The sequence below is a fragment of the Alosa pseudoharengus genome, unplaced genomic scaffold, assembly GCF_046254945.1.
Source record: "Alosa pseudoharengus isolate Yale_2024_CS ecotype anadromous, Long Island Sound unplaced genomic scaffold, YU_APseudo_1.1 YU_APseudo_1.1_scf_20, whole genome shotgun sequence".
Taxonomy (NCBI): Eukaryota; Metazoa; Chordata; class Actinopteri; order Clupeiformes; family Clupeidae; genus Alosa; species Alosa pseudoharengus.
In genome coordinates this window covers 29,095,856-29,119,553 of record NW_027468664.1, presented here as the reverse complement: position 1 = coordinate 29,119,553, position 23,698 = coordinate 29,095,856, and the positions used below count along the sequence as shown (strand labels likewise).

General features: G+C 41.6%; 1 protein-coding gene across 1 annotated transcript; it reads right to left on the bottom strand.

The window, feature by feature from the left end:
- Positions 1-4,848: 4,848 nt before the first annotated feature.
- LOC143136345 (tryptase-2-like) lies at positions 4,849-23,382 on the bottom strand. Its single transcript, XM_076297019.1, has 6 exons — positions 23,175-23,382; positions 21,447-21,547; positions 8,320-8,399; positions 7,843-8,102; positions 5,695-5,834; positions 4,849-5,150 (listed from the first exon to the last, which is right to left on the bottom strand). The coding sequence occupies exons 1-6, from the start codon at positions 23,185-23,187 to the stop codon at positions 4,983-4,985; spliced, it is 762 nt and encodes a 253-aa protein (XP_076153134.1). The 5' UTR covers positions 23,188-23,382; the 3' UTR covers positions 4,849-4,982.
- Between the last annotated feature and the right edge of the window lie 316 nt (positions 23,383-23,698).

Genomic DNA, 23,698 nt, shown 5'->3' with positions numbered 1-23,698 from the left:
GAATGTTCATAAGGTGAAGTGATTTTACCCCTTGACAAAGAAGCTAGAACACTGGGGCTTTGGTTCTAAATGATGTTCTAAAGCACTGGGGCTTTGGTTCTAAATGATGTTCTACAGCACTGGGGATTTGGTTCTATTACTAATTATGTTCTACTGCTGGGGCTTTGTCTCTTCCTTACCCTCTGTGATTTCTCCTTGCTGCAGCTCTGCTGGTACCAGATTCTGGGCCGAGAGGCTGATGGCATCAACCTGAAAGTCAGATTGGGAGACTGCCACCTGCTGGGCACAGGTGTTATGGTGAGTCCAGTCACTCGGGAATGGCCCTCATTACTCTAGAGCTGCTGAAGTAACTTGTTTAAATGTTTATATTGGTATCAATTGAGCCATTAGGACAACAGGCAAATTGCACCATTACCTAAACGACAGAAAATCGCCACAGTTAATGTCTTGAGATCCTGAAAAAGCACCAATTTAGGGTTATTAGAAAAACAGTACATTGTTATTTATTTGTCCTGATTTGTTTAGGTTCGACTTCCCTCCAAGAATAGTTTAACAAAATATGTTTTGCATTCCACTGTTATAGTTGCAATAGAATCTTCTTATTAATGTCTGAACATCTGGCACAGTACTGCTCTGACATTTATGATAATGATGTTTTTTTATCATAATGTTGTCTTAGATTCCTGCGAAGGGGGAGAGGCTGTTTCGCATTGAAGGCGAAAATGGTGGGTCAGTCGATCGGCGAGTCCACCAAACCCATACTGGCCTCTGCTCCCATATCACTGCTGATGGTCTGGGCACACCTGGCACAGGTAGGCATATATGGAATAACACACTCAACACATTAATGTTAGTTAGACTGGGTGCTGAATCTTTCAGATAATGGATATACAGTTTTTGAATCAAGGACAGCCCTCATCAGTACTTTTTCAACTTTTTTAATCGCCCCACGGACGCTTCAGGGCCAGACGCCCTTCTTCAGCGTGTATTGGCTAGATGCCCTGTAAAGACCACAGACTGATATACAGTCTATGGTAAAGACCTCTGCATAACCATGACGACAAGAGTGCGCCTACACTTTCTGTCACCTGCCCATGCACACACCAGCGCTGACATTTGGAACAGACAAGCACTCAATAAACATGGAGTGATGGTTGAAAATGATAATCCCCCTGGAGACATTAAAGTACTGTAGTTTTGGGTATTTTGGCGACCTAGAGCTCCCCTTAGAGTTGCGTAATATTTACATTTATCATACCTTGCTGTTGTAATTACAAAATGCTCACGGGTTCAAAAAAGTATATATACGTATATATACTTATACTTATACTTATAATTACCTATCACGGCTTGAGCCCTTCCCCCTGGCCACGGTACATGTGCATTTGCAGTCGCTACATTGCGGTGAGTTGACACAAATTTCACTTTGTCGAATTTGTGTAGTCAATTACGTCGTCTCAGCCCTAGTTACTTTACTTTGAGCCATGCTCTTCCTTAGTTGAAACACCTTTGAAAATAGAGGATTGAAGTAGCTGGGTGTTTGGGAATGAACGTTAGCTCAGATGCTGTTTGGGACTTTTTGTGGTCTTAATGCAACATTTTACAAAGCACTGCCAGGGCCACCAAGGACTGTGAGCGAATCAACAGCAGAAAAACCTATTTAGCAAGCAGAAATGTCTCAGCCTGGTGTTTAGGATGCATCATACAATGATGAGAAAGCACTCTTTTAATTAATTAGGGAGCAGTGGAGAAATAACTTAAAGACATTATTTGTAGCCATTATAGGGCATGTTTTAACTGTTAAAAGAAATAAAAGCTTTGTGTTCAACTGTATGGCCCATGTTCTGGATTGTAAATTATTATACGGTATACGGCATGTAGTTCCACAATTATAATTATGTAATTATTATACAGCGAAGCGGCGGTCATATAGGTTTAGTCAGATTTTTTTTTTTTGCATGGCCAATTTTCCGTCAAGGATTCCCAGGACACTGAAAGACCGGGGTACACGAAACTTGGTGGGCATGTAGCCCCAAATGGATAGCATGGAACTATCGTTTTTCATTTTGATCTGTAGCCCCCCTGCTGGACTGGACCACCCGAAAGGAGGGTAGGGCAGACACAGTTTTCTGTGAAAATCTCGAGAACCTTTTTTTGTATGTCAATCTTAAGGGGCCATGTCAACCCATTCCATAACCACTCATTTCATGTATAGCGCCACCTAGTTAAAAACAAAAAAGTAAAAATGAGGTGTTGTAATCGCAGGTATCTGTGACCTAACATGGTCAAAACTGCACGAAATTGAAAGTGTAGGATCATTATGACACCATCTGAATGCACGCCAAGTTTTATGGAATTCTGTTCATGGGGGGCCATACAATAAATTAATTTATGTGTACATTTAGTGACCGTACACCAACAGAGTTTTCTCTGAATATCTTGAGAACCGTAGGGCCTAGGATGACCAATTTTTTGTGTATGTTTGCCTCCAGGGGTCATGTTAACCCATTCCATATGCACACATGTGCATAAACAGATTCACACGCACACACATACATTCACAGTAATCATACGTATGACACATACTCACACAGTATACATGTACGCATGCATGCACATGCACACACACAGGCACATACACATGCACACACACAAGCACATGCAAGCACACACACACACACACACTCCCACACACACATAAACATGTACACGCACACATGCACACAATTCAAGAATTTCTCAGAATTATGAACAGGCAAGATGGGGGTGGGGTTGTATAAAATGTATTTTATATGTGAAATCTATGAACTAATCATGTTTTGGTACTAGCAGATACCAGTGAGAATTAAGTGTGCATAATGCAATTCAGTGAGACAGTTAGAATCATATATGCCTTTCAGCATGACCTATTTTTGTGTTCCACTAAATGATCAAAATTCTATTGTGGATATAAATTGTTTCATGAACAGTGCATGTATAGTTGTGAAGGTAATGTTGATGTCAGCTAGCTAGATGGTTAACGTCAGATCAAAACACAACAGCTTGTAAATGCACTTCAATAAAGCTGTGTAACGAAATGATGCACTGGTGAGAGCACTATGCTAACGAGGTGTATGAACATTGAAATCGGTCAGGGGCAAAAGGAACAAGAGCATCTAAATAAGGCCATCCTTAAAAATATTTTCGTTTGCCGTAACCCGACCGACCCTGTCAATTTAGAACCGACCCAAATATTTATTTTTTTCCCCTTTTAGTCCGACCGACTTGCCGGTTGTAAACTTGCGTTAGTACCAACCGATTGTTTTTTTTACTCTAAACAACCAATACAAATGCAATAAAATAATATTTATTTTAGTAGGCCCAAGTATTGTGAATATAAATTGCCTACATGCAAACGTGGCTCACTTAAATAAAACCCTGTGGCGTCATCTCTACACCATTGGTTTTACGCATGTCACACTATGGCCTACGCTTCGTTTCATTCACACAAACTGATAACGCTTTTACTTGGCACGAAGTTCTGGAAGAACTGTGGCCAGAACTTTTTTCATCCCTTCCCCCCCCCCCCCCCCCCACCGTTAGTCTAACGGTGACCGTGTCGGAGTATTGAAATTGGTTGTGGTCTTTTTAGCATTTCTCAAAATATGGGTCCGCAACATGGAGACTGCTGTTCCGCGGAGTCGTGGAGTGAAATTTGGCCCGGTGCTTCATTTGATAATTTGCTGCGCAGTTGATCAAGAAACCGCGGATCGACGAAAAAATAAAACAAACGTTTCTGCTATCGATGTCATTAAACATGGAGCCCTACAATTAAGTGGTGGTATGAACATTCATTCAATGCGCGTCTGCGCGAGAGAAACTGAAACTAATCGATAACGTTGGTATCAAAGCTCCGCTTCAACCTGTTGGAAGGCTATTTATTTATTTAACGAAACTTAATAGAACGACGTTTTTTGGAACTTCCTTAAAAACAGAGCAGATCTGTATAATACACTGTATAGCATTGAGTATTGTATAGTCAAATTTCAATATAACGTGGCCAAGAGTTATTGTAGCCTTCTTTCTGGGTACATGTAGATGAGCCCTATGACCCCAAAGTCTGCCATGACCGGGCCTCAGGTCAAAGAAGTTTGAGAAAGACTGGTCTATATAACCTGCATCAGAATGAGGTTTGCAATGGTGCGCCTGAAGGCACAGGTTGAAGACCCAGTCAGTTACGTCACAATATGCACATTTGTGTAAATTCATTCCTACGTAATCACCATGATCAAAATTGTACTTTTTTTTTTACTTTGAATCTTGAAAAAAAAAACATATTGACCTACCTACCGACCCATTTTTTATTTTTTTTGGCTGTTACTGCAAACAAAAATATTTTTAAGGATGGCCTAACTATTGTTTACATCAGTCTTTTTGAAGGAGATACGTTGCCCAAATAATGGGCAACAAATGGCTCAACAAATGACGCACAAAAAATGGCTATGGTTTGTCAACAAAAATGTTGTCTAGAGTATGCATCAAAAATAGAGCATGGTAGCCTCCATCATTCTCAAATGGAAAAGTTTGGAACAACCAAGTCTTCCTAGGTCTGGCTGCTCAGCCTAACTGAGTAATCCAGGACAAAAGGCCTTGGTCAGACAGGTAACGAAAGACCCAATGTTCACTATGAATAAGATCTAGAGTTCCTGAAAGAAGCGTTCCTGTGTTCCTACTAGCTGCCCACATACTATTTTAGTCCTATGAAATCAAATTGTGGGATTGTGTGTATATTTATGGCAAGTTCCGCAAAGATTGATACATGTGACACACACACACACACACACACACACACACAATCACACACACCAATTTGATGCTGCTAAAGATTTTATTGATCAGATAGAAAAGGGGAGAGACAGAAGAGAATCAGAAGAGAGGGACAGAGAAATGTCAGGCGGAGGTGTAGTTCTCCTCTCTGAGTGACCACTAGAGGGTGCTGTGGTTCAGCTGTAATTGCGGATGGTGTCTTGGATGAACTTTGTGTAACTGATCACACGTGTGTACACCCCAGGGTAGCCACGCCGGGCACAGCCTTCTCCAAAACTCACCACCCCGACCTGGACAAACTTCCCAGACACCGATTTACACACCAGGGGGCCGCCAGAATCACCCTGCACACACACACATACCAAGAGGAACACACATACACACACCCATACAAAACATATTTAGAACTCCCCCTGCATACAGTACACACCTCAAACATGTAGTAAAATTGTATGGCAACAGATGCACAAACACAAATACGTAAGGGATAATGTATAGAACGCCGGTCATTATTGGGAAAATAAGTCCCGACAGGGCGAACCGGGTCTTGTTTCGCCCTGAAGGGACTTAACACACATTGTGTTTTGTATTTTGAATAGATGTGTTGTCTCAATGGTACCATGAGATTTCATTTATGAACAAAGTGTCTTAAGTGTGAAATAGTGTGTAGTGTTGCAGAAAGGTGCAAGTGTGTTGCAGAATTGCAACTAAAGTGCAAAGCAGCGCTTTTGTTTAAGGTATGGTTACACTGTGTTTAAGGTATAGTAACAAAAGCTTCAAGTTTTGTTACTTTGGTCTAAGCATGTGTCTATAGTGTTCAAGCAATGGGCAAAAACTGTAATACACATGTTCACTAGAACACACACACATACACACACACACACACACCTGGCATGAGTCCTTGCCCCCCCGCATGTATCCGGCACAGAGCTGCTTATCAGTGGTACTGGGGTACACCTTTCTGCAGGTATTGTCATCCACTAGGGGGAGCTTCAGCTGCTGCAGGGTCTCGTTACCTCCCAATGGAGCTAAGAGAGGGAGAGAAACAGCAAGTCAGGATAGAGAAAGACACAGAGAAAGAGTCACATAAATAGATAACACACACACATCAACATAGGCATACCAATATTGAGAACAATATTGTTGCTCGTTTGATAGAGGTAAATAAAGGGGCCTTACAGACACGTTAAGCCCACATTAAGGTTATGAACATATGAATATTTTGTAATCAGATTGGCACAGCGTTAGTATAATTTTAGTATCCTGTACTGGAAGAATAATAGCCCTCTACTGGAAGAAATAATGTTTGCACTGAACATGTGCTAGGACTTTTATGTTGATCCTGGTCCTAAAGTTCTGAGTAGAAAGTTTTCAGTCTTGTTTGAGCCGATTGGGAACATTGTAAACATACCAACATTGAGTACAACCATGCATTCATACACAAACAGAGACGTGGGCACATGCACATACACACACACACACCAGCTCTTACGTTCTGCAGTTGTTAACAGTAAGAGAGGCAGATGTCAGAGGCTGATATATGGTTTTAAAGGCTCTACAAATCAATTTTATATCTATTGAACTATGTCAACATTCTCTGTGTGTGTGTGTGCGCGCGCTTATGCGTTGTCAAACACCAGGGGGTCAGGATTTGAAGGGTTAGCTTCAGCCACTTAGCATGGCATTTGGCCGCCGACATTTTTGAAAACATGGCGTTACATGGTTGCAACTTCCGGCACCAGTTTTTACATGCTGATTGGTAGATGACAGCTCATGCACGAGTTTAGTGTTGGGCACGAGCGTCCTCGCGCGTCCATGTTGGTTTGCATTTCTGGAAGACGACAAATAAAACAACTAACTACTTGGATTAAGCTACTGATACTTGACTTAATGCCTACATGGTTTAGGCTGTATTACTGGACTTTGTGGTAAATAAAAGAAAAATGTTAATGTTGTCATATTAGGCTATTATTTGCCGTATATGCGGGGTGCCAAGTAATTACCTTAAAGTAACTGACTACCATACACTTTGGCAGATGCATAGCAATGACCTATATCCAATTATAAGCCTACTCATTGCGTTGTGTATGAAGACTATTTTAAAACGCACAGGCTGTAGTTCTGTAGAATGCAACGTCTGGATCATATAACCTGTCTCCCCAAGTGATTTAAAACGAAACAAATGTCAATGACTTATTTCGTTTGCTTTCTTGCAACATTGACATGATTAGGCTATGCATTTGATTTAAATGTTCAGGCTGCCAGTCGAGGCAAAAGCCAAATGTCCAACAACAGTTGCAGACTCTATGCCTGCTCGAACCACAATACCCGAGGGATGTGCGCTTCTATCGGAAGTTTAACTTGCGTTGGCTTCATTTCGTCTGCCTGCAAATGTAGCCTAGGCTTAACAAGCTGCAAATTCACACTGGGTGCAGCAAAAATCCCAGCTATCCACACGTTTCTTACATACCATGTCTACTTAATTAATAGTCATTTTCGTTGGATAGCCTATTGCGTAATAGGCCTACAACCTTGTCCAAATATAGTATTTAGGGATCATTATTTGTGAAGCCTAAAGTGACACAATATTGATTCGCATCGTTTATTATCACATATGAACATCACATTAAATAACCTAGGACTTCAGAGACAGGGCAAACTTTACCACCATTCCCAAAATGTTATCCCAACCAATTAAATGAATTTGCGCTTATAACGAGGTGAAGCGCGTTCCCGAACAACTTCTTTTCCTCTGAGGGAATGTCCAATCTTCATCAACGACATACCGTTGTACCTTACGTTGTCTCCGCCTGTAACGTGGAATCTAATAGGCTAATTCTAGCTGGTGCCGGAAACAAACATCCACGAAACGGCATTTTCGTAAAGATGGCTGCGGTCAATTTCATGCTTTTTTGGCTGAAGTAGCTAGCCTAGCATGGGCCATTGAAATGAATGGGGGCGGGACTTAGTCACTCTCTCCAGTTATATATAATACCTCCATGTCAAACACACACACACACACACTCACACACTTACTGTCCTCAGCCACGTCGCCCCATCCGGTGACCCAGCACTCGGAGCGGGAGTTGAAGACATCCCAAGGGGTGGGCAGTGCCACGGGCATCACAAGAGCGGAGAAGTAGACTAATTCATCCAGCTGCACCAGGGCGATGTCATTAAGCGGCCCACCCACATTGGGACGGTAATCGGGATGGATCACAAAACGGCACACGGAGTAGATCTTGCCATCGGTCTCACTAAGCTTCAACCGGCCCACCACCACTGGTTTCAAACGACTGTGTGCGTGTGTGTGTGTGTGTGTGCATGTAAGTGGGTACGTGTGTGTGTGTGTGTGTGTGCATGTAAGTGGGTACATGGGTGTGTGTGTGTGTGTGTTTGAGAAAGAGATGGAGAAATATATTATATATTATTATATAGACAGCAACTCTTAAGAACCCCAACCCCCACCTCCAGTGTACATACACACACACACACACAATACAGAAAACGTACTAGTTGTTTGAGTCGACACAGTGGGCTGCAGTCAGAACCCATTGAGTGTTGATAAGGGAACCGCCACAGGAGCTGGTATGCTGAGAATAGAGTGCGCACACACACACACATACATTTAAATTCTTTTTTGGATAAGCATACATCATAGCATAATCCAAATTTGACAGAAAGGTGTACAAAAGCAGCCAATATCCCAGTCCATTATGCACATTAAGGGTAAAGGTGACACCACACGTTACTTTTCCCCTTGCATTCTGGGGAACCAGCTAAACTGATGAAGACAGCGCTGCAATGTTGGAGCACAGTACACATTGGTCGTAGTGTTATCCGATTGCGTCGAATCTGAAATCATTCAGAGTAAACATGGTGTAGTGTTATCCAATTGCGTGCAGTGAGATTTTTAAATGCATGCTTGTTGCCGCCCCTCGAGTTGGGCCATTACATTGTTCGTGGCCAGACCCTTAATCTTTCTAGATTACCAGGGTCTGGATTTTCCAGGCTACACACATCTTGTGTACATGGCCTTAACTACCAAAAATGAGGGCAATGTTTGTACATGATTAGCCAGAGTTACTAAAAACATTGTACCATGGACGAAAAAGCAACCAATTTCTATTATTGGAACGGCTTAGGTGTGTTGTTATTATGACCGCCGCGCAGCGAAGCGGCGGTCATATAGGTTTAGTCAGATTTTTTTTTTTTTTCTTTTTCGCATGCCCAAATTTCCGTCAATGAGTTCCGGGACACTGAAAGACCGGGGTACACGAAACTTGGTGGGCATGTAACCCCACATGGATAGCATGGAACCATCGTTTTTCGTTTTGATCTGTAGCCCCCCCGCTGGACTGGACCCCCCGAAAGGAGGGTAGGGCAGACACAGTTTTCTGTGAATATCTCGAGAACCGTAGGGTTTAGGAGGACCATTTTTTTTTTGTATGTTGATCTGAAGGGGCCATGTCAACCCATTCCATAACCACTCATTTCATGTATAGCGCCACCTAGTTAAACACAAAAAAGTAAAAATGAGGTGTTGTAATTGAAGGTATCTGTGACCTAACATAGTCAAAACTGCACGAAATTGGAAGTGTATGATCATTATGACACCCTCTGTATGCACGCCAAATTTTGTGTAATTCCGTTCATGGGGGGCCACACAATAAATTAATTTATGTTACTATACACCAACTGGCCTGTAGGTGGCCGGAGACAGTTTTCTGTGAATATCTCGAGAACCGTAGGGCCTAGGAGGTCCACCTTTTTTATGTATGTTGGTCTTAACGGGGCATGTCAACCCATCCCATTACCACTTATTTCATGTATAGCGCCACCTAGTTAAAAATTAAAAAGCAAAAAATTAGGTGTTTTCATCACAATATCTCTGGCTGACAAGGTCAAAACTGCACGAAATTAAAAGTGTAGGATCATTATGACACCCTCCGAATGCATGCCAAGTTTTGTGTACTTACAATAAAATAATTTATGTGTACATTTAGTGACGTACACCAACAATGATTCCCGGGACACTGAAAGACCGGGGTACACAAAACTTGGTGGGCATGTAACCCCACATGGATAGCATGGAACCGTCGTTTTTCGTTTTGATCTGTAGCCCCCCTGCTGGACTGGACCCCCGAAAGGAGGGTAGGGCAGACACAGTTCTCTGTGAATATCTTGAGAACTGTAGGGACTAGGATGACCATTTTTTTCCGTATGTTTGCCTCCAGGGGTCATGTTAACCCATTTCATGTACACACATGTGCACAAACAGATACACACACACACACATACATTCACAGTAATCATACGTATGACACATAGTCACACAGTAGACATATGTACGCTTGCACAGGCACATACGCAGGCACACACACAAGCGCACGCACACGCACGCACGCACACGCACACACACACACACACACACACACACACACACACACAACATAAACATGAACATGCACACATGCACACAATTCAAGAATTTCTGAACAATTCAGAATTATGAACAGGCAAGATGGAGGTGGGGTTGTATAAAATGAATTTTACATGTGAAATCTATGAACTAATCATGTTTTGGTACTTGTTGTCTAGCAGATATCAGTGAGAATTGAGGACGTGTGGATAATGCAATTTAGTGAGACAGTTAGAATCATATAGGCCTTTCAGCGTGATTTATTTTTGTGGAAAAAATGTGCTGGACTGGACGGCGGTCATATTTTGTACCGCTCTGCGGTACATCTAGTTGTTATTATGTTGGGTGTATTTGGTGTAATGTTTGGTGTTTGGTGTAAGTTATTAATGGCAGTTTCCAATGTAGCGCAGTTCGTGTGGGGGCGGAGGGGGCAGTCTGTCTTGATATTTTCATTGTGATTAATTGCAGTAAAGTTGGCATTGTCGCTGAGCTCCTTCACAGATACGGTCGTAGCGCGCAATGTACAGTCCTTTGTATGCCATTAAGGATGTGCGCGATTGTCTCCCTTTGCCGGCTGTGATGTTGCAAACAGAAGCTACATGAAATGTCATGAGCATCAAAGATATGAAGAGAGTGGTACCACAAGGGAAGCTGGAACGGAGCCAAATCAGGCTGAAGCTCTATGCTCTCAAAATGTGAACGCCTTGGACTGATGCACTTCACCATACCACACCATACCTCAAACACAAAGCTTTTAACTTTTACAACCCATACTCTTTGGGGTCCCCCAGGGTTCAATTTTGGGGCCACTCTTATTCATTCTATATATAAATGATTTTGTCAATTCCTCCCAAATATTTCATAAAATAATTTTTGCTGACGACACAAATTTGTTTACATCACACAGGAACCCACTTATTATGACCGCCGCGCAGCGAAGCGGCGGTCATATAGGTTTAGTCAGAATTTTTTTTTCTTTTTTTCTTTTTCGCATGCCCAAATTTCCGTCAATGAGTCCCGGGACACTGAAAGACCGGGGTACACGAAACTTGGTGGGCATGTAACCCCACATGGATAGCATGGAACCATCGTTTTTCGTTTTGATCTGTAACCCCCCCGCTTGACTGGACCCCCCGAAAGGAGGGTAGGGCAGACACAGTTTTCTGTGAATATCTCGAGAACCGTAGGGCCTAGGAGGTCCATCTTTTTTATGTATGTTGGTCTTAAGGGGGTATGTTAACCCATTTCATGTGCACACATGTGCACAAACAGATACACACACACACAAACATACATTCACAGTAATCATACGTATGGCACATACTCACACAGTAGACATATGTACGCTTGCATGCACAGGCACATACGCAGGCACAAACACAAGCACGCACGCACACCCACACCCACACACACACCCACACAAACACACACACACACTCACACACACACACACACATAACATAAACATAACACAAGCAATCAAGAATTTCTCAGAATTATAAACAGGCAAGATGGAGGTGGGGTTGTATAAAATGAATTTTACATGTGAAATCTATGAACTAATCATGTTTTGGTACTTGTTGTCTAGCAGATACCAGTGATAATTGAGTGTGGATAATGCAATTTAGTGAGACAGTTAGAATCATATAGGCCTTTCAGCGTGATTTCTTTTTGTGGAAAAAATGTGCTGGACTGGGCGGCGGTCATATTTTGTACCGCTCTGCGGTACATCTAGTTTTACAAGACATAGTAAACTTAGAGTTAACCAAAGTGGACTCCTGGTTTAAATGTAACAAACTGTCATTAAATGTCAGCAAAACAAATTTCATTTTATTCAAATCGAACAAAAAATGTAAAAACATTGATCACTGCCTGTTTAAAATCAATGGCCAGGAAATAAAAAGAGTGCATGCCACTAAATTCCTGGGGGTCTACATTGACGATTCTCTCAACTTCAAATGTCATATAGACCATCAAGCTGTCCAAGTATGTTGGCTTGTTCTACAAGATCAGACATTTCCTTCCTCTGTCTGCCCTTCTCACATTATACAAAACTCTCTTTGAACCTCACCTTAATTATGACTGCTGCGCAGCGAAGCGGCGGTCAAATAGATTTAGTCAGATTTTTTTTTTTTTTTTTCGCATGTCCAAATTTCCGTCAAGGATTCCCGGGACACTGAAAGACCGGGGTACACGAAACTTGGTGGGCATGTAACCCCACATGGATAGCATGGAACCATCGCTTTTCGTTTTGATCTGTAGCCCCCCCGCTGTACTGGACCCCCCGAAAGGAGGGTAGGGCAGACACAGTTTTCTGTGAATATCTTGAGAACCGTAGGGCCTAGGATGACCAATTTTTTCCGTATGTTTGCCTCCAGGGGTCATGTTAACCCATTCCATGTGCACACATGTGCATAAACAGATACACTCACACACACATACATTTACAGTAATCATACGTATGACACATAGTCACACAGTAGACATATGTACGCTTGCACAGGCACATACGCAGGCACACACACAAGCGCACGCACACGCACACGCACGCACGCACACGCACACACACACACACACACACACACACAACATAAACATGAACATGCACACATGCACACAATTCAAGAATTTCTGAACAATTCAGAATTATGAACAGGCAAGATGGAGGTGGGGTTGTATAAAATGAATTTTACATGTGAAATCTATGAACTAATCATGTTTTGGTACTTGTTGTCTAGCAGATATCAGTGAGAATTGAGGACGTGTGGATAATGCAATTTAGTGAGACAGTTAGAATCATATAGGCCTTTCAGCGTGATTTATTTTTGTGGAAAAAATGTGCTGGACTGGACGGCGGTCATATTTTGTACCGCTCTGCGGTACATCTAGTTGTTATTATGTTGGGTGTATTTGGTGTAATGTTTGGTGTTTGGTGTAAGTTATTAATGGCAGTTTCCAATGTAGCGCAGTTCGTGTGGGGGCGGAGGGGGCAGTCTGTCTTGATATTTTCATTGTGATTAATTGCAGTAAAGTTGGCATTGTCGCTGAGCTCCTTCACAGATACGGTCGTAGCGCGCAATGTACAGTCCTTTGTATGCCATTAAGGATGTGCGCGATTGTCTCCCTTTGCCGGCTGTGATGTTGCAAACAGAAGCTACATGAAATGTCATGAGCATCAAAGATATGAAGAGAGTGGTACCACAAGGGAAGCTGGAACGGAGCCAAATCAGGCTGAAGCTCTATGCTCTCAAAATGTGAACGCCTTGGACTGATGCACTTCACCATACCACACCATACCTCAAACACAAAGCTTTTAACTTTTACAACCCATACTCTTTGGGGTCCCCCAGGGTTCAATTTTGGGGCCACTCTTATTCATTCTATATATAAATGATTTTGTCAATTCCTCCCAAATATTTCATAAAATAATTTTTGCTGACGACACAAATTTGTTTACATCACACAGGAACCCACTTATTATGACCGCCGCGCAGCGAAGCGGCGGTCATATAGGTTTAGTCAGAATTTTTTTTTCTTTTTTTCTTTTTCGCATGCCCAAATTTCCGTCAATGAGTCCCGGGACACTGAAAGACCGGGGTACACGAAACTTGGTGGGCATGTAACCCCACATGGATAGCATGGAACCATCGTTTTTCGTTTTGATCTGTAACCCCCCCGCTTGACTGGACCCCCCGAAAGGAGGGTAGGGCAGACACAGTTTTCTGTGAATATCTCGAGAACCGTAGGGCCTAGGAGGTCCATCTTTTTTATGTATGTTGGTCTTAAGGGGGTATGTTAACCCATTTCATGTGCACACATGTGCACAAACAGATACACACACACACAAACATACATTCACAGTAATCATACGTATGGCACATACTCACACAGTAGACATATGTACGCTTGCATGCACAGGCACATACGCAGGCACAAACACAAGCACGCACGCACACCCACACCCACACACACACCCACACAAACACACACACACACTCACACACACACACACACATAACATAAACATAACACAAGCAATCAAGAATTTCTCAGAATTATAAACAGGCAAGATGGAGGTGGGGTTGTATAAAATGAATTTTACATGTGAAATCTATGAACTAATCATGTTTTGGTACTTGTTGTCTAGCAGATACCAGTGATAATTGAGTGTGGATAATGCAATTTAGTGAGACAGTTAGAATCATATAGGCCTTTCAGCGTGATTTCTTTTTGTGGAAAAAATGTGCTGGACTGGGCGGCGGTCATATTTTGTACCGCTCTGCGGTACATCTAGTTTTACAAGACATAGTAAACTTAGAGTTAACCAAAGTGGACTCCTGGTTTAAATGTAACAAACTGTCATTAAATGTCAGCAAAACAAATTTCATTTTATTCAAATCGAACAAAAAATGTAAAAACATTGATCACTGCCTGTTTAAAATCAATGGCCAGGAAATAAAAAGAGTGCATGCCACTAAATTCCTGGGGGTCTACATTGACGATTCTCTCAACTTCAAATGTCATATAGACCATCAAGCTGTCCAAGTATGTTGGCTTGTTCTACAAGATCAGACATTTCCTTCCTCTGTCTGCCCTTCTCACATTATACAAAACTCTCTTTGAACCTCACCTTAATTATGACTGCTGCGCAGCGAAGCGGCGGTCAAATAGATTTAGTCAGATTTTTTTTTTTTTTTTTCGCATGTCCAAATTTCCGTCAAGGATTCCCGGGACACTGAAAGACCGGGGTACACGAAACTTGGTGGGCATGTAACCCCACATGGATAGCATGGAACCATCGCTTTTCGTTTTGATCTGTAGCCCCCCCGCTGTACTGGACCCCCCGAAAGGAGGGTAGGGCAGACACAGTTTTCTGTGAATATCTTGAGAACCGTAGGGCCTAGGATGACCAATTTTTTCCGTATGTTTGCCTCCAGGGGTCATGTTAACCCATTCCATGTGCACACATGTGCATAAACAGATACACTCACACACACATACATTTACAGTAATCATACGTATGACACATAGTCACACAGTAGACATATGTACGCATGCATGCACATGCACAAACACACATACGCAGGCAAACACACAAGCACGCACACACACACACCCACACACATAAAGATAAACGTGTACACGCACACATGCACACAATTCAAGAATTTCTCAGAATTATGAACAGGCAAGATGGGGGTGGGGTTGTATAAAATGAATTTTACATGTGAAATCTATGAACTAATCATGTTTTGGTACTTGTTGTCTAGCAGATACCAGTGAGAATTGAGTGTGGATAATGCAATTTAGTGAGACAGAATCATATAGGCCTTTCAGCGTGATTTATTTTGGTGGAAAAAATGTGCTGGACTGGGCGGCGGTCATATTTTGTACCGCTCTGCGGTACATCTAGTTATTGTAATGTGATATGGTGCAACACCTTCACCAGCCATCTTAAAAAACTTGTCTACCTTATGCATTATCACTGCACTTCCTGACACTACCCTACATGGAGAGATATCTCACATTAACAATGGAAAAAACATAACGTTATGTTTTGTGCGAGTGGGTTAGCACAAACATAGATTTTGGTGAACGAAGATGCAGATCACTAATTCATTTCTTTGCGCATCAGCCCATGATCTGCATTCACTCCAGCGAGATGAGTGAAATAAATGTTTTTAAAGCCGTTTCATTGCCATAGGCTATTTGCTACGATATTTACCTGCTATGTCTTCAGTTTTCATTCGTTATATCGTTCCTTCTAACCTACCCAAGATATCTCCAGAGTGGTTCAGTTTGTCAGTCAGTCTCAGCCTCTCCTCTAGCTCCTCTATATGTTGGGATTTATAGTTATTTTATTACATTTTGTTACACTTTAGGAGAAGACAGACGAGGGCCTCGCTCCACCTACTCCACCGATGTCACTGTAGAGCAGTGGTTCTTAAATTGGGGGTCGGCAAAAATTTTGGAGGGGTCGCGAAATGATTTGCTTCTAAAGGTTTTTAGTCAAAGGCTGCCATTGACATAATGCCTTTGGTGTTGACATAGCCTACCTATAAGCAGTGTTTTATGTAACGTAACTACTTTTTCGGGTAAAAAGTTGTGTAACGCGCTACTATGAAAATTTCAGGATCAGGAATCGAGAGCATCGAGAGCGGAAAGACGTCATGGATTAAGGCTCCATCAGACAATCACCCTGGCTACAGCTGTCGCCTACTTTGCCCCTTCCTGTTTGGTGTTGGAGAGAGGTCACTATTGGTTTTCATATTGTTCACGTCACTATTTGCATGAGCCACGACTCAAAAGACTTGCGATAATATCAAACATGTTTGATATTGTTGTAACGGCAAAACTAGAAAAAGACTGACTCCGACTGACTTAAAACCGCTAAGATTGGCACCTTACACTTAACGATCTAGTTGACGGGAGCGCGCCGCGATTCCAGTGCAACTCCCATGACTTCTGTCCGACTTTGGAAATTTAGCCGCCGACTGTGAAAACAGATCAAAATCGTACAATGTAAGGCCGCCATTAGATGTGAGAGGGTCTGAGACCGTAGTCTTTCAAAAATCTTTTCCAAATCGTTGCTAAGTCTGTCAGTGTAAGGAGGGCTTAAGTTCTACCATATAGACTGCAGCTCTGAGGTGTCAAAATAGTTTCGAAGCCTCAAAACAATTCTGGCATAATTGCTTTGAACGTTTCAGTGTTTCACAAAGCCTAGGCAACCTCCATGCATTCTGCGCTTGCCTGCGAGCGCCCTTAAGTGGAATCTGAGGAGGAACTGCAACCAGTCCAGAAACCAGAAGTAACCAGACAGTGCCAATTCTCTTCCTATTAGACATTCTCTGGTATACTTTTAAAATGCACTATGTCAATGGAAAACTTCTCCTGGTCCCTAAAATGACACCAGGATATTTCTAAAAGTTTGTGCTTTTGACCGTTCGTGCCCTGAAAGGCAAGTCTTTCACATTCATATTCGGTTACACCTGCCAAGAGCTGACACATTGAGTAACGAGTAATGAGTAGCCTAATGAGTAAATTAGCATACCGTAAAACCTTATAGCGGCGTGGACAAAGGGAATGACTGCTAATGTGTTGAATCTTCACCTAAATAAAGTCAGGGTTTAACAGTCAAAACGTATGTTTTTCCGTGAAATGTGTTCACAATATACAGTATACTGTCGAATTATGCAAAAATGTAAAATTCGACATTTTGACCCGTATGTTTGTTTATCGTGGATTTTCTCAAAATAGCACCGTGCACAAAGCGACTGGTTTTGCCTTGCAGGGTCACAAATACAGTTTCTCTCTGAAACTCAACATGGGCCTGCCTGTCTCAGCTGCCTGTGAGCAGCTTTTCAGTTGTGCTGGATTGCTGTTCACTGCAAAGCGAGCAAGGATGAGCTCCATTTTTCACATAGATCTCCGTTTCCCAAGGTCACCGAGTAGGCTACTGTCTGTGTGAGAAACCTGAAAACAATCTGTTATACCTAGCTCGAGTTACTGCAGCCAGCAGCTAAGGCTACCAGGCAGCTACAGCGATACACTCTGGGGGCATGAACATGGGGGCTCACGAACATGTCCCCAGAGTGTAGTGCTGTAGCTGCCTGGCTACTTCAGCTGCTGAATGCAGCAACTCGAGCTAGGTAAAACTGATTGTTTTTGGGGGGTTGTCATACCCCCCCCACCCCCACAAAAAAGTAACTAAGTAACTTTTACTTAAAGTACATTTTAAATGAACTACTTTTTACTTGAGTAATCAAGTAAAGATGGGTAATTTACCTTGTACTTGAGCAATATTTCATCAAAGTATTGGTACTTTTACTTGAATACAATATTTAAGTACTTTTTCCACCTCTGCATAAGATGTATCGAGGCTATGTTATTTGATATTGTTTCATAGGAATTTAGTGGTGGTGTTGAAGTCTATAATAGCCCAATGTTTTAAAGTAAAGTAACGGATTACTTTTTAAAGAAGTAACGAGTAAACACTAATCTTTAAAAAACTTACCCCAACACTGCCTATGTGCCTATATGAGAGAAGACATTTTCTGCCTTTGCTCTGCGTCTTGCAACATTTCAAAACCAAATTCTGCCGGTTAGAGAGAAGGGGATCGCAAGACTTGGCCCATGTTTTTTTTTTTTTTTTTGGGGGGGGGGGGGTCGCCAGACAAAATCCACTGTCGAGCAGTGCGATGTGCTCAATTATTTGGTAGGCTAGCTCCAGAGTAATGATGCCGCAAATATTAGTATTATTATTAAGAGGCCACTCCTTGGAAGCCCAGGTAAGCCCCTGCATTAAAGCAACACCAAAGAGTTTTTTGTACCTTAAAATAATGTTTCCAAAATCGTTTCAGTGGTTCATCAACTCCAGGGTATATACAGAAATTCTTAAATTGAATTTAATACCTTTTAATACCTTTTTTAATACCTTCACAATATTTTTTAATACCAACACGACTTTGAGCTGCAACTAGCGGCAACCTTTCGAAATTCAGTGTTGGGGGTAACTAATTATAAAGTACACTCTTTATTTCACTATCATTCTATCTCAATCAAGACAAAATGACAGGTTTACTGGACTTTCTTCCAAATAGGCCCACGACCATACGCAGTACACACACACACACACACACACACAGCCTTGCTGTCTCATATACTTTGCCAGTCAAGGTATCACATTCAAAAATAGGTGGTCACATTTTACAAAAATACTAATTATTGATTGGGTGCTGCTGGAGAATGTGGGCCCCATGTGATAAAATACTTTTGGGCCTGCATGCTCCCCGTGACGAAAATTTTGAAAAATAACCCCTTAAATGATGACTTCTGGGGAATTTTGTGAAAATTAATTGATAAATTGACTTAAAATATATTAATAGCATATTACAATACAGCCTATAAAAACCTACACAGGTTGTTATATTCAACTAATTTTAAGCAAGTCTATTGGGACTTTGATCTCATCACATACTACATCAAGGGAGTAAGCCTAGGGCCTCCATAGCTCCTGAGCAAGCTTTAAATAATGTAAAGGTCACACCTGTTAAACTAACCTTAACATGACATTTACTGAGGGTAGAACATTTTAAATCTTAGCCTATAGCCTAAACCTTATCTTATAGCCTAAACAAAGCAACACTGTCAGGCCTATGTTTAACCTCTATTCTGTAGTCAAGGCAGGGGTAGCTCATTGCAAATAACCCCTTATAACATGTGCATAATGTTTACATGTTATATTCTTGTTTTTTCCCCCTTTCATTTAATTATATATTTGTTTGAATGAAAAGGCCTTTTGCATTTATGGGGACTTTTAATTTGAAAAGGGGTTATTGTGATACTAAGCGCTTTCAGATATAACCTCCGGAGTACATGCGGAGGTTTGTCAAACGGAGGTCCTCCTACCCTTCGGATGATTCAGATATGATGCTAACCTGCGGACCTTATACTGACCTTATACGGACATATGTGTGAACGACATACACGCACATTACAGAATCTCTGTGTGGTTGTCGAGTGAGGGGTGGGGGCTTGTAGAGTTCACAAGATGCGAGATATGACGCAGAATATATGCGGCCGCTGCCTGTCACAGCTGCTTTTTGTTTACAAAGTGTAGCCTATGCATTATGTAGGCTAAAGAAGAGAAATCTATTGTGCGTAGGCCAATACTTGAAGTAGGATAGTCAAGTAAGCAAACAGTATTTGTATGTGTGCTTCGAATAAACACATTTATCTGTTTTCAACGTTATGTACCAGAATTACTTGGCTATAGAACCCCACATCTGGTTTGCGTTGGAGAGAGAGCATGCACAAACGTTATGGTAGGCTACCAGCCAATTCAGTAGGCTAACTCAAGACTTCAAGGCCATCATACAACGTTTTTAAGCAACAAACAAAATAGCCTACTAACATAACAGTGAAGTTGTTCATTTTTTCATGGTTTATTTTTTCCAAAAGCATCCTCTCCCCATGTGTCTATTGCATTTACGTAAGGAGCTTGGAACAAAGTTGGCTTTTCTTCGTTTTCATTTTCTCTAGGCATATATGCTTAACAAATATCAGCGAGCTCAGCGAGGTATCAATGAACAGAAAACCGTGTTGGCTAACAATTTATTAAATACTCCTGTTATTGTCGTCAACAACGTCGCTGTAGCTACTGCCTTTTCAGCGCCTTCTGCTTATGGTGATTCAGTTTAGGCTATGTCTGCTGCTCTTACAGCCTATGTCATTGAAAATTCGATGGTGCAAATGATTCCTTTTTTGGAAGACAATGACAGCTGGTAGCGTAGACATGCTGATAGCTTCAATGACGCATATTTATGTGGAGAGACAGTAGCCCTACGTGGCCGATAAGCCACTGAGCCAGGCAGTCGACTCTTCCACCTCCGCACATTCTTGTTTGCTGGCTAGTATACTGTAGACATTTATTGTCTTTTTACAGACGTGGCAATAAGCCTCTTGGCTGTTGCCAACTAGCCAGTCTTTGAATCTCGAGTACTCTAACCAAATGTCCAAAAAATTACATTTTCCCATGACTTCGTCAATAGTAACAAACTTTTGGCAACAAGTTTGGCAGCAAGTCAGCCGTAGCCTATATCCAGTTTGAGGGGGCGAAGTTTTTACCGCGAACGCACACTGACATATCGCTCAGGTCCTACTCGCACATATAAGTAATATAATATAAATAAATTCACACAAATTTTAGGAGATAGGCCTGCATTGAACACAAATGGAAAACTTCATAGTTAGTGGTTCGAAAATTTAATACCTCATCAGATGACGTTTATTACTTTTTAATACTTTTAAATGGCCTTAAATTTGGCTAATTTCATTTACTACCTTTTAATGCCTTTTACAACCCCGCGGACACCCTGAACTCTTAACAGGGTGAACGGCACTTTCTGCATTTGCTTCGCGGCCCTCTATCGGCTATAACCGCACTATGTAAGTTTGCCGGATCGGGTAGCGGATCTGTAGTTCGATGGAATGAGACATGAGAAACTACAAATTTGACTTGCATCAGATGTCGCAATACATCGTACTTTCATAAAACCATGCAACATATTCTACCTTGTCTGTGGACATTGTTATTTGCAAAGCCGGTGCTGGATAAACAAATAGTGTTGCTTTAAGGCGTCAGTGAGTACCCATTCCTAAACACACACACACACACAGTTGGCCATTCTCTTTCACTCTCTTTCTTTCACACACACACCATTCTATTAGTGGTCTCAAGGTACACCATCCAGGGCCATTGTCCAGGGGCTGCATCCTTTCCCCCAACTATAGAGCTCCGGGAGTTGAGACGCGGCAAGCCTGCAGACAAACATACTGTGTTACACACACACACAAACACACACACACATGTACATAATATATGTGTAAAATATATTTAAAAGACAACTTGTGTTTCACGCGAGGAATACAGGTAAAATGTAAAATACACATTTACTGTTTTGAACTCAATACATTTCAGATGATTGTGAGCCATTTGGCAAAGTTTTACTCTTGGGGTATCTTTGTGACATTCACCCTTTCAAAATGAATAAGTGCCCAAAAGGCTCATAAGTATGTGAAATTAATGTACCGGTATATTTTATGTGTTTTACATTTATTTCACAGGCATTTCACAACTACTTCATACAGTGATTTTTTAATACACATTCTTCTACAAATACACATAGTGCAAATATGAGCTGTTAGAGCTAATTTGGAATCGAACAAATGTAAAAGTCATAGGGGTGCACTCTGTGTAATACTACAGTAATGTGTATTACTGTCCACTTAGGCCACTTTGGCAAGCTTAGGCTGGAATGAAGCCATCATAGATATTCACTACATTGCCATTTACTTGGTTTATATAAATGCTCAGTACTTTGTTGTTACCTAGCAGCAGTAATTGAATTGCTGTTTGATAGCCATGGTGATTTACCGTGGTGGTTGAAATTAAAAAGGTAAACAAGCTAGTCTATGTTAGAGTTGTCCAACTGTAGAAGTTAAAATGATGCACTTTGGATATCTTACGTGATTGTAGCCGTTTCTAAACAACAGAAAAGCTCATCAAAATGCGTCTAAGATGCAAAGGCATATAGGTCAGGACTTTAACCACAAGAAAAGGCGCGATGTTTCGAGAAATTACAGTTTATTGGCAGCGCAGATCCATATGAGTTGGGTGAGGAAGAAGACGTACCAAGTTCGACCACAAGCACCCCCCTTCTTCTGATAACTTCTGGCATTATTCTCCTTTCTCCGTTTTTTAATAACTTTTGGAAGTCGATACCTACACCAGATGTTTTTCTCATTCTGACCTATTGGTACAACCTTACAACCTAAAACACGGCAATAATTAACCATTTTCCTTGACGATGTTAGGGATTTACTTCAGTCCCTAATGCTTTCTAATTAGGCGAGTATCTCCAATATGGCAACGTCCAGATCTGATGACACGCCGTGCAAACCCCTAATAGGTTGATCATGTAGCCTACTGCCGTCATATACTGTTCTTTCTTACATTAAATAACTTCAATTCATATGGTTAACTCTATTATCCTTTCTACTTGTCCAGTTATAGCTCATTTCGGGCTCATCATTTTCAGCGGGGGACTGACTGATCTGCTGCTCAGTCTACTTTTGTTGTTAGGCCTAGGCTACTGCATACACAGATCAAGCTTGAGATTTGTTATCCATATTTGCATAATATTTGCAAAGTATATGAATCGCCATATTGGATGATACAAAAAGGCTAATATTTTAATTAATTTAATATGTTGCTTGTGAATAGGTTGACAACGCTACAACGTCCAGTATTAGCCCAATAATTACGCCGCTAATAATCATGGCTATCTCTCTTTACCAGTTGCCACTTTTGTCTGTCCGGAAGCTGTATCTGGAAGCTTGGCACATTTGGCAGCATTTCTCCCCCAATACTTTTCGTCTTTTTTACCTGGCCTTTTCATCGTGGCCTCTTTGTACCATCCATCCTCTCTGACGCTTATCACCACGGTAGGGCCGGCCCGGCTATGGTATCTGAGAAAACTTTTTAGAAAAGACGGGCTATATGGACCCAACCAACTCTTCTTGGGAGGGGAGAACAACCCATGCAAAGGCTGCGGTGTTAGGCATAGAATGTGAACGTGTGTAGCCAACTTTAAGAGAAGATAGATCGACGTGGCAAATGTCAATATTTTCCCCTCGACCGGTGTTCCAGTTTAGATGGTGAGCAGTTTAACTGGTGATATTTGCATAAAATCAGTGAATATTCAACAAGACCCTGCCTACTTCTTAATCTGCTCTGCCTCCGATAGTGCAGGTTTATATTAGGCTACATTTTCACGAAGTGTTTTCAAGTGAGACAATATAACGGACATCGCTGAAAACATCACCAGTGTATGTCTAATACATGTCTGTTTAAGCATTATCCACAAATATGACACATACTGAATGAATGGAAACAATTAAAACTAGCGA

Coding starts and splice junctions, on each gene's coding strand:
- LOC143136345 (XM_076297019.1), bottom strand. Junction 8,400..21,446: donor TTGAGACCACTAATAGAATG/GTGTGTGTGTGA, acceptor CTCTATTCTCAG/CATACCAGCTCCTGTGGCGG. Junction 5,151..5,694: donor GGGGCAAGGACTCATGCCAG/GTGTGTGTGTGT, acceptor GTGTGTGTGCAG/GGTGATTCTGGCGGCCCCCT.